The following is a 14,495-nucleotide window of genomic DNA, read 5'->3' as shown; positions in this document are numbered from 1 at the left end:
GAAGGTCTTTAAACTGGCTATTTATTTTCTCGGAGAAGTATAACCCAAAACGGCTTGGTAATGAATTGCCGCTGTTGTCATGGGACCGGTTCATGGGGTAAGGAAGATGTATGCTTCCAGGTAGATGTTGGGAGAGTTAAAGAGGAGGCAGGCAGCCCTTGGTGAGCATAAAGGTTCCGTGCAGCTTTGGCCCTGCGTGTGTGACCATGGCTCACTTACTATGCTGTCCAGTTGTGTCATCCAGGCATAACTGTCACATGGGTGTGTGGGGACAGCCTTGCAGGCAAGCCACAATAAATTTATATCTGCCCCCTGACATCTGTGCATCCCCAGGACCTTTTCTATCATGTGTTCGTTGGTGATACCAGTGGCCTGATTGGGCACTGACCAGGGGAGAGCTGGGGAAGCTGCCAGGGGAGGCACAATCTCAGGGCAAGGGCAGATCAGACCGCAGACTGCTATGCCTTCTTCAGCACCCTCCACTTGCTGGACCTCTTATGCAGCCTGTCTGATCAGGGACGCTCCTGTGTGTCCCCCTCCCACAGTGCCAGCCACGTGGAAGTCCTCTGTGACGGTGGGACTGGGGTGAGTCCATGCTCTCAGCCCATGGACTAACTCCCTTCCCAAGTCACAGATTTGGCTTCATCTTTGAATGTGCAACCCCCTTCCCTAAAGAGAAGATGAGTGCATGGACAGAAGTTTCTGTCCTACCCAGTCTCACAGCCGTTTAGTTCCAAATAAACACATAGGGGCTTATATTAATTATAAACTGCTTGGCCGATAGCTCTCTCTTAATTATTAACCCATTTATATTAATCTATGTAACTCCACATAGTCTTTGCTTACAGGAGAATGCCTGGGCATCCTACCTTTCCAGTAGCTACATGGTGTCTCCCGTTCTCTATCCCTGTTTGTAATTCCCACCTGGCTAAATCCTGCCTGTCCATAGGCCGAAACAGCTTTATTCATCAACCAATAAGAGAAACATATTCACAGCACACAGAAGGATATCCCCCATCATCTCCTCTTTTCTGTCTAAACAAAAGGAAAGTTTTAACTTAGTAAAATTATATATAACAAAACAGTTATCAAGCAAGAACTATAGTTAACAATATTTAGTTCACTAACATTTGACAAATTTTAAAGAAAATTTTCTATCATCTACCCTATCTTTGTGAGTCTAAAATTTTATATGTGACTTATCTTTTATCATAACTGAGGAAAACCATAACCATAACCATGTGTCTTCAACTCCATCAAAGACCCCAGAAGGATACTATATAAACTCTAAGATTGGCAGAGACATCTTACTGCCTGGACAGTCACCCAAAGTTCCTCTATATCATTGGAGCATCTCTCTTCAGACTATAAACCCAGAGTGGTGTCTGACAGACTTTTCTATGAAGCAGGAACCTTGAGGGACCATCCTGTCCCTTGGCAAGTTTAGCAGTCACTTTTCTTTGTAACCTGCTTGCCCAGTTTGAATGGCATGCGGTCAAGTAGTCCAGGCAAAAGCAGTTTCTTGTCCAAGTGACTATCCCTGCCATGTTGAAGGCAAACCACATAACGAGTTTCTTCAATTCCCATCTACTTCTCTGAAGTAATTGTTGTTATCAGGAGCAGTTGTTTCTCATTGCCAAGAAAAAACTAATAAACCATTTTAAATGGTATATTCTGTAGATCTTTGAAAGGTTTTGAAGAATACCTATCCTGTTGAAATATATCTCTGTATATATAGAAAACCTAAGTTTTGACTATTACAGGTGACTATAATCCGTATTTAATTATACATTACATTTTAAATGAGCTCCATAAACACACTACCTAAACAACAGTAGAAATATACCTATAACACAATTGACCTTAAATTTGTATCAATAAACCAAAATTCTTACCAATGCAAAGTATTCATTTCTATATCACATTCCCTTTTTTTCTTTAGAGATTGGCTGTGCTCATTAATCATAACCAACCCTACTTAAATAAAAACAAACATTTATAAACAATATTTGAAAATTTGGTTGTAGTTCTCTCCAAACTGCTTTCTGCTGTTTGGGGGCGCTGTCAATCCCTTGGGGATCCTGAAAAAACCCAGAACCTGGCCAAATTCAGGCTATAGTGGTCTGAGAGGCTGTATCATCTCAGCTGTTTTGGATGTTGGATCAACTGGGCCACTGCTTCATGGGGTCTTGTTTGATCAAACCTTATTAGTTTGGAAGAAATCTATAGGTTTTCATCTTCTGTGGTAACAAAAGCAGAATCTCTTTTCCAAAGTAACATGTCCTTAGACTTGACTTTTGAAGTCAAGACATTCTCAAAGCATATAAGTTGGGTTAACCCAGCAGCATTTATAATCAAATGTCTGTGAGCAGCCGCTGCTCTTTCCTCAGCAATGAAAAATTCAAAGACAACACAATAACATACCGTATCCAGACTCTCTGTATTTTCCATCTTTATGTGGCTTTTTTATTACTCTATTTCTTTTAGTTTTGAGACAGGGTTTCTCTGTGTATTTTTAGCTGTCTATGGCACTCACTCTGTAGACCAGGTTGGCGTTGAACTCACAGAGATCTGCCTGTCTCTGGGACTAAAGGATTGTGCCACCACGCCTGACTACTTTGTTTATTTTTAAATGACTTTCTCCATCCTTTTTCCTTTCTCTCCCAAGCCTATGTGTACTTTTTAAACACATTGTAAACATTTTAGAGATTTTTTCCTTTGAATCTGTCTTTACTGGGTATCTTTGTCTTCTTCTGAGTTTTTAATCTGCTAAACAGCACAGCTAAGACTAAAGTGGAGGCTGACTCTACACCATTCTTTGGCTTCCTGAGAGTCTAGTTTCATGGCGGAGGTGCTGGTGGGAGCCATGTTTATCGCCACAACTCTGCAGCGTTTCAAGGTCCATGCCACCACCAAGGAGCATGCTGCTGCCCGCTCATAAACACCATTTAAGTGTCTGGTAGCAGAGCCTCTTAAGAGAGCCGTGAGGGATTTTTTAAATTTTCTTTTGCCACTAATGCTGAGTCAGGAAGCCTGTCTTCAAGTTTGCCTCTAGCAAACAGAGCCCACCCGAGAAAATGCTGCTACCAAGAAGCCATGCTTGATTCTGGATTTTTGTTTTCAGAAATCCCCCAGAAGCTTTTGTCAGTTCTTGCCCCAATATTAGGTGCTCAAATGTAAAAGAGAAGCTGTATCGGTCTAGATAATAAAAACCCAGAGTCAGACATAGAGGAAAATGCTGAGAGACCAGAGAAGAGGAGGAGCAAGCCACAGCCACCCCTCTCTCTGCCCAGTCGTCTCACTTCCTGTCTGTCTGCACAGAAGACCTCCAGACCTCCATGGTTAGCTGGCAGCAAGCTCCATCCTCTGACCTTCACACGGGCTTTATTTGTGCATGCAAGATGGAGTCCCCACACAGGTGTTTGTCGTCCTGGTTGGATGATGCACCACACACATATGGAACCCTGAGGAAAGGAGTCCCCCAAAGCGCTTCTCAGCAGATGGCCTCCAAACTGCTAACAGCTTGCACGTTTTCTCCCCTTATGAGGTTACTACGCCCCGGGGCCCTTCCCTTTTGTGGGCTTTCTCCTGATGGCACTCTAGTGTGGTGTTTGTTAACTTCCTCTCCTCCCAGAAACTTCTCATGCAGTTTCCCCGCTCACCCTCTCAGCCTCCATCTCGGTCCTGAGAGCTCAGCTCCCCCCGCTTTGTCAGAGTCGAATCCCTTTCCTTCCACACTCCGACTCCCTCTGCAACATGGCCGGCTTGGATTCCACTGATAGCCGTCCTGAGTCGATGCTGGATGCTGGAGTCAGAGTTGGGTCCAGCACAGTTCACCCCTCGGAAGTTGACAGCTTGAGGAGGCTCCAGGGACCTGGGTCTGTTACCAAGAACTCAGCCCCTGAGTGGTTCTCAGCCTTCCTAATGCTGCAGCATTTTAACACAGTTTCTCGTGTTGTAATGACCCCCCCCAACCATACAATTATTCTCATCGATACTTCATAATTGTGATTTTGCTACTGTTGTGAATCGTAAATGTCTGACATGTAGGTTATCTGGTATGTGAATCCCCAAGGGGGTCAGGATGCACCACTGCCTTAAGTCAGTCCTTGGAGTCTTCTAGCCTCTTCCTGTAAATACACCCATATCTGTAGACTGTAGGTAGGTTCTGAAACCTTCTAGAAGGCCCACAGCTATCCAAGCACAAATACATACAAATATACAAGTGGCTCTGGTCAAATGGAGCTTCAGGGATGATGGGTCCTTCTTAGAAAGAGCCAGGTTTGAGTGTGGTTATGCTTGCTTTGTTGATTTGGTGCTTGGTCTCGTGGTCTACACTGCTTAGCCAACACAGGCAGTACCTTGGCATCCAAGTAGAATGCCCACCCATCCTGTGGGGAGGAAGAAAAGACTGAGCTCGCAGCTGTTGTGTGAGCCCCCCAAGGACTGAAGAAGAAGGGCCCTATAGTGGGTACGCGGGACCTGGCAGCTCTTCCCCAAGCAAAGTGTGGTGTTTGTATTATCTCCTTCTTACAAAGGCATCTCCTCCTTCCTCTCAAGTCTGGCCCCACCGATAGCAGGAGCTTGGGCCCACTAGAAGCTAAGCTAGTGTAGCCACTCCCAGCCAGAACGCCTGGAGACACTTGGATGGCCTACAGTGGCAGTCAACAGATAATCCAAACCCCGTCACTCGCACATGCAGCTCCGGATCACACACGCTAAGCTGAGTAATGTGATTGCTCAAGTGGTACCCTATTTACGCTTTCTCCCAGAGCACGGGCGGCTACCTTTCTGAAGCAGCCATCACCCAGATTTGGTTTCTCAAAAATCTCTGTAGCTCATGAAAGCATCCATCCTGAGGAAGCCAGCTGTGAGTTTATAAAACCCCATTATCAGCTTGGAGCAGAGGATACGCAGGGATCAATGAAAACATGGCCACCATTGTTGGAGCATCCTACATGCTGGGATCAATGAAAACATGGCCACCATTGTTGGAGCATCCTACATGCTGGGCACCTGGCAACAGCCATATCTGACCATGCTTCCAGGCACCCCGATGGTGCTGGCACCACCACCCTCATTATGCAGACAAGAACGCTGAGCGTGGAAAGGTGAAGAAATTCACACTGTGGCAGCAGAAATGACAGAAGAGGTTGCCACTTTAAAAAAAAACTGTCATTGGTACTTATGTATTCCAGGTTTCTGGCTAGGAAGAACCACCATTGGTTTCAGCCCCAAGCTGAGGTAAGAGCTGAGTTTTATAAAAAGAGAGATGTGGGAAAAAGGCCTTCTGAGGCTTTTCTGGGCAATGGGAAAATATGCTGTGTATTGCTACTAGACAATTCCAGCAGGCAGCCCTGATGAGGCATCACTGGTTCTAGCTGTGCGCGGTATGCCCTGCTACTAACCTGGGTGAGGTATCAGGCCTCGCTTGCCCTACTAAATAGAGCCACCATCTAGGTGTGTGACAGACTTGTCACCGTGTCATAAGCAAATGGGTGATTTCTGATGCAAGCTCTGAACCTTTCTGCCTCGTGTTTTTGGGAGGGGCCATGGAATCCGTGCTGGTAGGGAGAGCTGAGGGCCAGCCCTGCCTCTTCCATACCCTTCCTTTCTTGATGAGAGAAATGCCTGGGTAAAAACAGTATTCGAATGGATGGAACATTTTTGCCACCCTGGAGACAAGCTCATGAGAAAAGATCAGTGGTTCCTTGAGTTGCCCTGGAATGCTCCTGGGCTTTTCTTTGGCTTGGTTCAGGGCCCTCTGGATTCTTGCTTCCCAGGCATGGTGTGTGGGGTGTGTCTCTCACAGTCTCAGCTGTCAGTCTGCAGGGGTCTTAGACACGGCTGTGAATGTGGAGTTCAGCAAAAGAAGTTCACTCCTCCAGGTCTGGAGGTCTCTTTGAGTGTAACGTGAGGGTCACGCTGCTTACCCTCTGCTTGCCCCAAAGACTTTTCTAATGACACGAGACAGGGTTTCTCTGTGTAACAGTCCTGGCTGTCCCGGAACTTGCTCTTGTGGATCAGGCTGGCCTCGAACTCACAGACAGTCACCTGCCTCTGCCTCTTCAGTGCTGGGATTAAAGGAGTGCACCACTATCACTCAGCTAGATAACAACTGCCTTAGTTTTGTAAAAATTTTTAAAAAATTGCTAAAAGCAGAAGCAGCAGGAAACTCGGTTTCCCAAACACCGATAGCCACTGTCGTCATTTTGAGTTTTCTGCAGTCTTTGTGTGTGTTTACTTTTCTTCTTGAGTGGCCCGTGAGTGTATCTTCAGGAAGGTTGGGAGCCAAGAGCACGTGACTGAACGTGACTGAACAAGACTGACTGTGACCCGTAGTTTCCCTGGCGTCCAGCATGTGGGTGGACCTGGCAGCCGGAGGGCTGTGAGCACTGGGAGAGTGCGTTTAAGGCAGACATGAAGTAGTCAGCTGCTGTGACACCCTTGGCTCTCTTTCTCGTGGCTTATTTTTCTGCTTCATTCCTCCGTTGTTCTCCTTTCAGGAGGGGGCAACACCGTGTGTGTGATTTGCTCTCGGGAGTTTGTCAGTAGTTTATGTCTTCGTAGTTCTGGCCATCATGTGGACAACAAACCGGCTGAGTTATTTCTTAAGGTTCATGAGTTATTTACTAGGAGAGGGACTTGAAGGATCTCAGATATAATAACTGCTTGTGTTCATGCTAGAGCTTAAAACGTGAGTGTAAAAACAAATCCAAACAATCGCAGCTACGGCCCGGGCGCAGCTGAAGTTTTTGCATATGTCCCAGCTATTGGCAATATGGAAAAGAAATGCAACGACTTTGTTCAGAGTTTGGGGACACATTTGGTTTCTTATTTGATGTATTTGGACTCTGAGACAGCTGAGACTTGGACTGCCAGTTTTCAAATGATAAATGAATAAAAAAATAAAAGCAAAAAAATCATTCCATGGCTTTGATAGCTAAGTGCCCTCCAGGCTTCCACAAGAAACCCACGTCCTTACTGGCATCCCTGTGTTACCACACAAATGATCTTACTTGAGGGCTTTGAGATGAAAACTTGGAGGGTTTTGAATTTAAAAGATGGGGACCTCAGGACCCAGGCTGCACACCCTTCCTTGGCGGTATCCCCTGCAGGCACAGTGGGGTCATTCAGTGTCTGAGTGAGGACAACACAGCATTCATTGCTGTCTTTGAGGCTTGGAAGCAGTACCTCAAGGGTCTTGGTCTCCATAGCATGGTCCTATGGCGTGTCACACACTCTTGGGGAGCTTTCCTTTGGAGGGATAGATGCTTCATTATGTAATGCAGGGAAGGTACAGCTGGCTGGCAGTGTGCCTCTTGAGGGGGAACAGTGGCCAGATAGTTAGCTCTCATCATGTTTCATAATGGCTCACACATGTTCTTAACAGGTGTCATGGGGACTCTCGCTGTTGGACCAGAAAGGTTGGGGTCTGGGCTTGCTCACCCTGGGTTGGCAGGTGGTGAGTTGTCTGTGCTCTGCCTGGCACTTGGAGCAGCCGAGGGTGGTGTCCGTCCTGTGTTGTTCCTCACCAGTATCTGCAGAGCTCCCGGTCCTTTGGCTGGAGCAGGCTGCAGGTGGAGAGGCCACTGGGCAGGCTGGCCAGAGCTTCTGCTGTTGCTGCCTCCAGATTATGGCACCATTGGCTTTTGCCGGAGTCTCCTGAGCTGAGGGAATCCACAGAGACGACTTGGGCTGGCTCCACTCTATGTGCAAGCCATGCCCTGCTCCCACCACATACTCTGCATCTGGAATCTTGCTTGACCTTCAAGATCTCGCTGGTTGTGTCTTTCTCCATAGAAACTACCCTGTGTGTGTGTGTGTGTGTGTGTGTGTGTGTGTGTGTGTGTGTGTGTGTGTGTGTATGATAATAATCAGTGGCCTCTTCTTCATAGTTACTGTAGCTATTTTTCCCTGATGATGACATTTGTCGGGTACATTACATTTGTAAGGTATCTCTACATTTCTGGTTCTCTCTCCTCTTGGTGCACCTCAGGCTTCATATAGCTGTGGGTTAGCTGCTCCTCGCATCCATTTTCTGTGCATTTAGAATGAACTTTTCCACTGGCCCCTAGGCTCTCATTGGGCTTCCTAGGCTCGACACACAGAGTCAAGCATGTTTAGAAGACAGCAGCTGCATGGGGCTGCTTCCCTGGTGTCTCTGCAGTGTTGTCTGGTAAATCCAGAATGGCCAACCACAGCAGTCCAACTGAGTAAAATGGGATTGCTAGATATTGATGGACTAGCCTAATATGTAGATATTGGGGCTACGGTCCTACTGGGAAACTCATGTGCATTGTTATTTGGTTTGAGAAAAGTCTCCTTTGGGCTCTCTGGGCTCTGCCCACATGACAGAAATACTTCTGTTCTCTGTAGTGGGCTAGGTGGAGTCTGGGTGAGGTCCTTCTTGGTCATGTCACTAAGCCTCCCTAGTCTGTCATCATCTTTTCTCTGGAAGTTGTGGGGATGGGCTTGCACTGATGCTTTTTGCGTGACAAGTTTCTGGCACCCAGGTTTCAATGACATCTGTATGGATTCTGAAAACCAAGTTTAATCATCCTTAGCAATTTCTTAACTGCTGGCCAGGCCTGGCTTAATGCTGGGGTGCACACTCTGCTTTCTGGAAGCTTGTTGGTAATTGGTAAACTTTGACTCAGGAAAGTGAGGCCATTTTTGGGCAGGCTTGTTTACTCTGGGGAACCTCATGATAGAAGTAATATCCCTGTAAGACATTGCATATTTCACAGAAGAAATCGCAAATCCTCGCTGTGGCCCTAGCTTAGAATGGACAAAAGACCTTGATGGGATCTCTTCTGGGGGGGGGAGGCTTTGCTTACTTTGCTGTATCAACGCTCCAGAGACAAGGCCTCAGGATAATGTCATTGGCAGTGTGGCAGTCAGAAGTAGGACAGTTTGGGGACACATTGAAGGGAGTCCTTATTGCTACCACTCCTAGACTGTCTGTGGAAGCAGCATGGCTACCAGAAGGTTGGAGGGAGTTATAGCAGAGTGGGCCGGGTGACAGGTGGGCATTTCAGAGAATCTGTGGCTGTGGCTGTCCAGAGGGGAGAGTTGTGTCAAAGTGTCACAGCTTTTGGTCAGCATTTTGATGCCTGGGCTGCATCATTTTGAGTGGGGCTTCTGGGTAGGCTGATGGCGGGCAGGTGTCATCTCATAGGGCTCCTAGGTGCAGGATATTTCTGTTATCTCATCCTTGCTGACTCTTGAAGCTGTTCTTGGCTCTGGAGGCCATTGTTATGTCCAGGAAGGGCACACTGGAGTTCAGCACTCTGGGGCTTGCTGCCCACCTTACTGGGGTCGGATTAACAGGTCGTGTTGCTATCTGGTCCCTCAAAGACGTAGTGAGGCATAGATTGTTGTTTTCTACTTTACTCTAGGAAGCATCTGGTCTGTGTGCTCATGTCCACAGAGCAGACACGCCCGTGCCCCTCACCAGTGCCTCTAGTCTTTACAGTCCTTACATGGTGCCACTGAAGGAGGAGGCTGTGTTGTGCTGAGAACATGAGCTTTAAGTCAAGTGACTACTGAGTTCAAGTCCTGTTTCTCCTTCCCACTAGCTAGGTGGCCTTCGATAGTAATAGCCTCCTTCCAAACTGCAGTGTCTGTACCTGTGACATGGGGCTGGCTGTTTATTGTGCCGTCTCAGATAGTTATTGTAAGGGTCAAACCAGCGTCTGGTCTGGTAAGGACTGGACCACTCAGACATGGTGGCCATCACTGGTGTCATCATTGTCACAGTTTCTGTTTAAAAATTTTATCTAAACTTTTTTATATACACTTCATTTTGGCCCAAGACTTGACTCTTAAACCACTCATTGGATTTTTATGTTGCTGTGATAAAAATAACCATGACCAAAGCCAAGTGGAAAAGAAAGGACCTATTTATTTTAGCTTATCGTGTCAGAAGGAGAGAATCCATCCTGGTGGGGAAGCATTTCATCTACTCACAGGAGGGATAGTGAGAGATAGATAGATAGATGAAAAGAATAGAGAGATAGAGGCGATGGAGATAGAAATAGAGAGAAATGATAGAGATAGACACATAGACTAGAGAGAGATGATGGAGATAGAAACAGAGAGAAGTGATAGAGACATATACAGAGACAGATAGACTAGACGGACATGATAGAGACAGATACAGAGATGGATGGATAGACAGACAGATGCAGAGATGCTAGAGAGACAAAAAGGTTTATAGAGAGAGATAGAAACAGGAGGGAGGAAGTGGTACCAGCCTATAAATCCTCAAACTGTCCCCACCTGCCACCCCAGTGACATACTTCCCCTGTCAAGGCTGCAGTTCCTAAAGGCCCCACACTCTCCCCAAATGGAACCATCAGCTAAAGATCCAGTGTTCAACCTTATAGGGAATGGGTCTCATTCAACACACACCAGATTTCAGCTTACACAGGCTGTAAAGTCTTCCTGTTCCTGAGATGCTTTAGGGGGTATTAGCTGTGAGGTAAGGATGCTACTGATTACCCCAATGCTACACACCTTGACCCAAGTTCCAAATCCTCCCCACTCCCTGGGTCCCTGTATCTGCCCCAGTTGGTGTCACCAAAGTGAGGTGTCTGTTTCATTGCTCTCCACTCCAGTCCCTCGGCCCAAGTGGAAAAAGTAGGGGAGTGGCCACATCCGGGGAATCAGGAAGAGGTGGGACCATCATTTACTCATTCCAGCTTTGGTTGGCCCATTCGTGTGTGTTAAACACAAGCACCATGTTGTCACTAAGGTCCCGCACTGAAGCCACCCAGCCCAGTCCCCAGGGGACTAACCTCTGTAGTAGGGTTACAGAAGAGCAGCCAACCACACTGCAGTGCCGGCTGCAAAATCAGTCAGGTACCACAGGGCTAGGAAGAGCGTGGGCCTCCGGGGCTAGCCGCGTGCAAAGCGAGTTTGATGGGGTGAGGGCTTAGTCATCTAGGGGGGCTAGGGGGGCCTGTGTTTCAGGGGCCTAGTAGACAGCACGGGCAGCGCTTCAGAAGTCACGCGGGTTTTGTGCTGCGGGCTGGAGTGTGACCATAGCGAACTAGTGAAAGCCTACAGGGACCAGGCCCCGGGAGTTGTGTTGGTGCAGCCTAGCTACTCTGGAAGGTGGGTCACTGTTGGAGCACTGTGGGGAAGAGTTGGCAGTGCTGTGGGAGGCAGGGAGGCTGGGCAGGGCACATGGCGGTGACGCGGGGGGTAAAGTGTCCTGGACCCAGGAAGTGGTGATGCTGATGCAGAAGCGGGAGCCACGCGTGAGCCTGAGAGGGACGCAAGATCGATACCGCGAGGAAAGGAAGTGAAGCCAAGGGGTGCAGGTGCTTTATTCTCAGTATTTGGGCATGAGCCATGGCCTCATGCATCCTGGGCAAGCACCCTTCCACTGATCCCCCTCAGCTTCTATTGGTTTCTTGCCCGAGTAAGTGCATGGCCAGAGGTTCTGTAGGCTCAGACGCCATGCTGTGAGTGTTGGGGGGGGCGGTCCTAGAAACTGGGGAAGAGGACCTCTAGTGTTCTGTAACTGGTATGCCTGCTATCTATAGTGGGTCTGACTTTCCCGCTTAGTCACCTGTCGCTCTGATTGATTTAGTGTATGACCTGCTTCGTTTGTCCCACCGAGGGCTAAATGGCAATCACCTCGCTAGGATGATCTTTTAGAAACCCTTGCTGGATGCCATCCTGGTGAACACAGTGCTCCAGGACCCCTAGTCGGCATCTCCAGGGTAGGAGAGGAATCAGTGAGTACAGTGTCCTTTGGCTCCCCCTGTATGTAGCCAGGGACAGCGATTTCCTCCTGAAATTAATATAACACGGAGATGACTAGTGGAGAGGAGGAAATGGTGTAATGTGTACAGATTGTGCCGTTTTCTTTCTTCCTCTTTTTACAACTTATTTTTATTTTATATGTGTGAGCATTGGCTTGAATGATTATGTGTGCATTCTTTCAGATTACGAGCTGTCACTTGAGATCTGAGAACCAAACCTGGGTCCTTTGCAAGAGCAATAAGTGCTGTTAAGTGCCAGGCCATCTCTTCAATACACACTGTCTTGTTCTTTTTTTTTTTAAGATTTATTTATTATATATACAGTGTTCTATATGACTGTAGGCCAGAAGAGGGCACCAAATCTCATTACAGATGGTTGTAAGCCACCAGGTGGGTGCTGGGAATTGAATTCAGGACCTCTGGAAGAGCAGCCAGTGCTCTTAACCTCTGAACCCATCTCTCCAGTACACACTGTCTTGTTCTTAAATGGAAGCATGTTCATGGAGACCTCGTACTCAGGTGTAGGGAACTGTCAGAAAGATAGTGGGACATAATTAATTTTGGAATCTGTGATATCTGGACAAGACTGGTCTCTGACCATCTATCATTTGTGCTCTCTGGGGAATGGTGTTTTAACGCTTTAAGACAGCAAGGACTTTGTTAGGTGTGCCGGCGGCACAGATACGTTCAGGGATCATTCATCTTTCTTTATGCAAATTACGGATCGCATAGAGATACTTACCTGTTGAAGCCCAGGGTCTTTATTAGGACACAGCTAATCATAATTGAAACATTTACATGTTTACTCAGGGACTCACCTTAGTGTTTGAAAACTGTGAAGCAAAGAACAGGTGAGAGTCAAGGATATTGTCTCTTTCTGCTAGACAGGCTCTGTTCTCTAGATGCGGGTCACTCAACCTTAGAGTGGGGGCATGGTCTTTAGAAGCAGACCTGCAACTCAGGTTTCCAAGTCACGCTGAATTACTTTCTTTATACCAGCGACTAGTAAAACAGCCCACATTGAAAGTGCTTTGTCATTGTTTTCTGTTACAATCATGTCTCTTTTCACTCATGTCTGACTTGGTAAAACTCAAATGTACAGAAATTGCTTCATAGAAATTTTAAACATATGTTATCCATGGATCCCATTGATCCCTCTGGCCTTGGGGCTTCTCACTGATGTCAACCTCTAGGCGTGGGCATGAGAGCACTTGCCTGCTGCTTGTTACTTCCAGATGCCGGCCGTGCCAGGCATTGGGGTCTTTGTAAGGCTCTGAGAGCATCTTTAAGGTAGGTGCCAGTGAGCTTGTTTCATGGATAAAGACTGAGAGGCCAGCGTATTAGACAAGGCCACTCAGCTGAGGGCTGCTGGAGCAGGAACTCACACCCACACTTGCTTCAAGGCCTGCCCTAGCTCCTGCCACCTTTGAGCCCATGGTACTGATTCCTTTCCTCCTCAGACATTGACAAGACTGCCTTCCATTACCTCAGGCAACCTGGCGGCTTTGCTAGTAAGGACAAGGGCATGGGTGGCATCGGTCTCTACCCCGTGGTTCAGCATGAGTGCATACGTAGCCCTGTTACATCATTTGTGTCAGCAGAAGAACGCAGGAACAGACACAGAACACGTGTTCAGGGATGGAGCCACAGACCTCCCTTTCCTGTTTGGGTCAATAACACCTTACCACCCCAGTAGGTTGGCTCAGTGGCGACAGTCCATCCCTGAGAAGGGAGCGCTCACCCTGGCAGTGGCTGCCCTGATCACTAGGGAAGTGGTTGGGAGCGTGGGGGTGTGTGAAAGGGGGTGGGAGGTGGGGAGGAAGATGAGTCCATCCTACTCACCTCACATACTTCCCAAGAGCATGGAGGATCTCTGACTGCCCTAGGTTTGTGTCCCCTCCAGCTACCCTGGAGCTTCAGGGCAAATGGTGCTTTTGCAGAAATGCAGACGCTTTATCATTCCTGCCCTTTGATGTTATCTTGGGACGGTTATTGATTGGGTTGCTGTTGCAGGCAGTGACTCATTTGACATTCTCACAGACGGGAACTGTGTCTGGGTTTCATCAGAGTCCTGCTAGCTCTCCTGCAGTGTGCACAGATAACTGAGACGCGCCCCCCCCCACTCATTACCTTTTTACCTACGTCCCTTCCCGTGGGCTCTGTGGGCGATGGGCCTTAGCAAAGGGATGATGGTAGGTGGCCTAAAACAGCTGGCTGTGACCTTTATAATGTTTTGAAAATCTGATGCATTTATCAAAAATGTGTACATTCCTTCTTCTTGTTGTTTGATATGATTCTTTTATTTTTTTTCTCCCATTCATTACGCTTTCGTACTCAGGAAGTTGAGGTAGGTTTTGCCTTTTCAAATGTATGTAGTAGACATAGTAGCAAAACAGTTGCAAAATAAAATGTAAATTGTATCTCAGATCTTTAATCTCCATGGTAAATATTTGTTTGCATTCAGCCAACCAGGAATATGCAGGCTTGCTTCTCATGGGTGTAGTGAGGGATGTAATTCATCACATGTATATAAGCAGTCCATTGACTGTGCTATTTTTTCTCATTAGTTACACTACAAGTACAATTGCCAGTTATTATCTGTATTTTACTGGTGGGTTATTTACTGAAAGAGCGGAGAAACCCGCATTGTTATTTTCTAAATCATTCTGTCTAAAGCCTGCAGGACTTTACACCAAATGTCAGACCAATTTATCAAAG

General features: G+C 47.2%; 1 protein-coding gene across 2 annotated transcripts in view; it reads left to right on the top strand.

Moving 5' to 3' along the window:
• Spock1 (SPARC (osteonectin), cwcv and kazal like domains proteoglycan 1) overlaps positions 1–14,495 on the top strand; it is a 491,076-nt gene that overhangs the window by 197,031 nt on the left and 279,550 nt on the right. Inside the window, exon 3 of one of the 2 annotated variants that reach the window (XM_005078398.4) lies at positions 14,116–14,124. The exons of the other annotated variant lie outside the window; for it this stretch is intronic. Within the exon in view, the coding sequence (XP_005078455.1) occupies positions 14,116–14,124 (9 nt within the window). The remainder of the gene's footprint in view (positions 1–14,115; positions 14,125–14,495) is intronic. 2 annotated transcript variants of the gene reach the window in all.

This window comes from Mesocricetus auratus, unplaced genomic scaffold, assembly GCF_017639785.1.
Source record: "Mesocricetus auratus isolate SY011 unplaced genomic scaffold, BCM_Maur_2.0 Super-Scaffold_100013, whole genome shotgun sequence".
NCBI lineage: Eukaryota > Metazoa > Chordata > Mammalia > Rodentia > Cricetidae > Mesocricetus > Mesocricetus auratus.
Note: the sequence above shows the minus strand (reverse complement) of the source record. Positions and strands in the feature narration are given on the sequence as shown.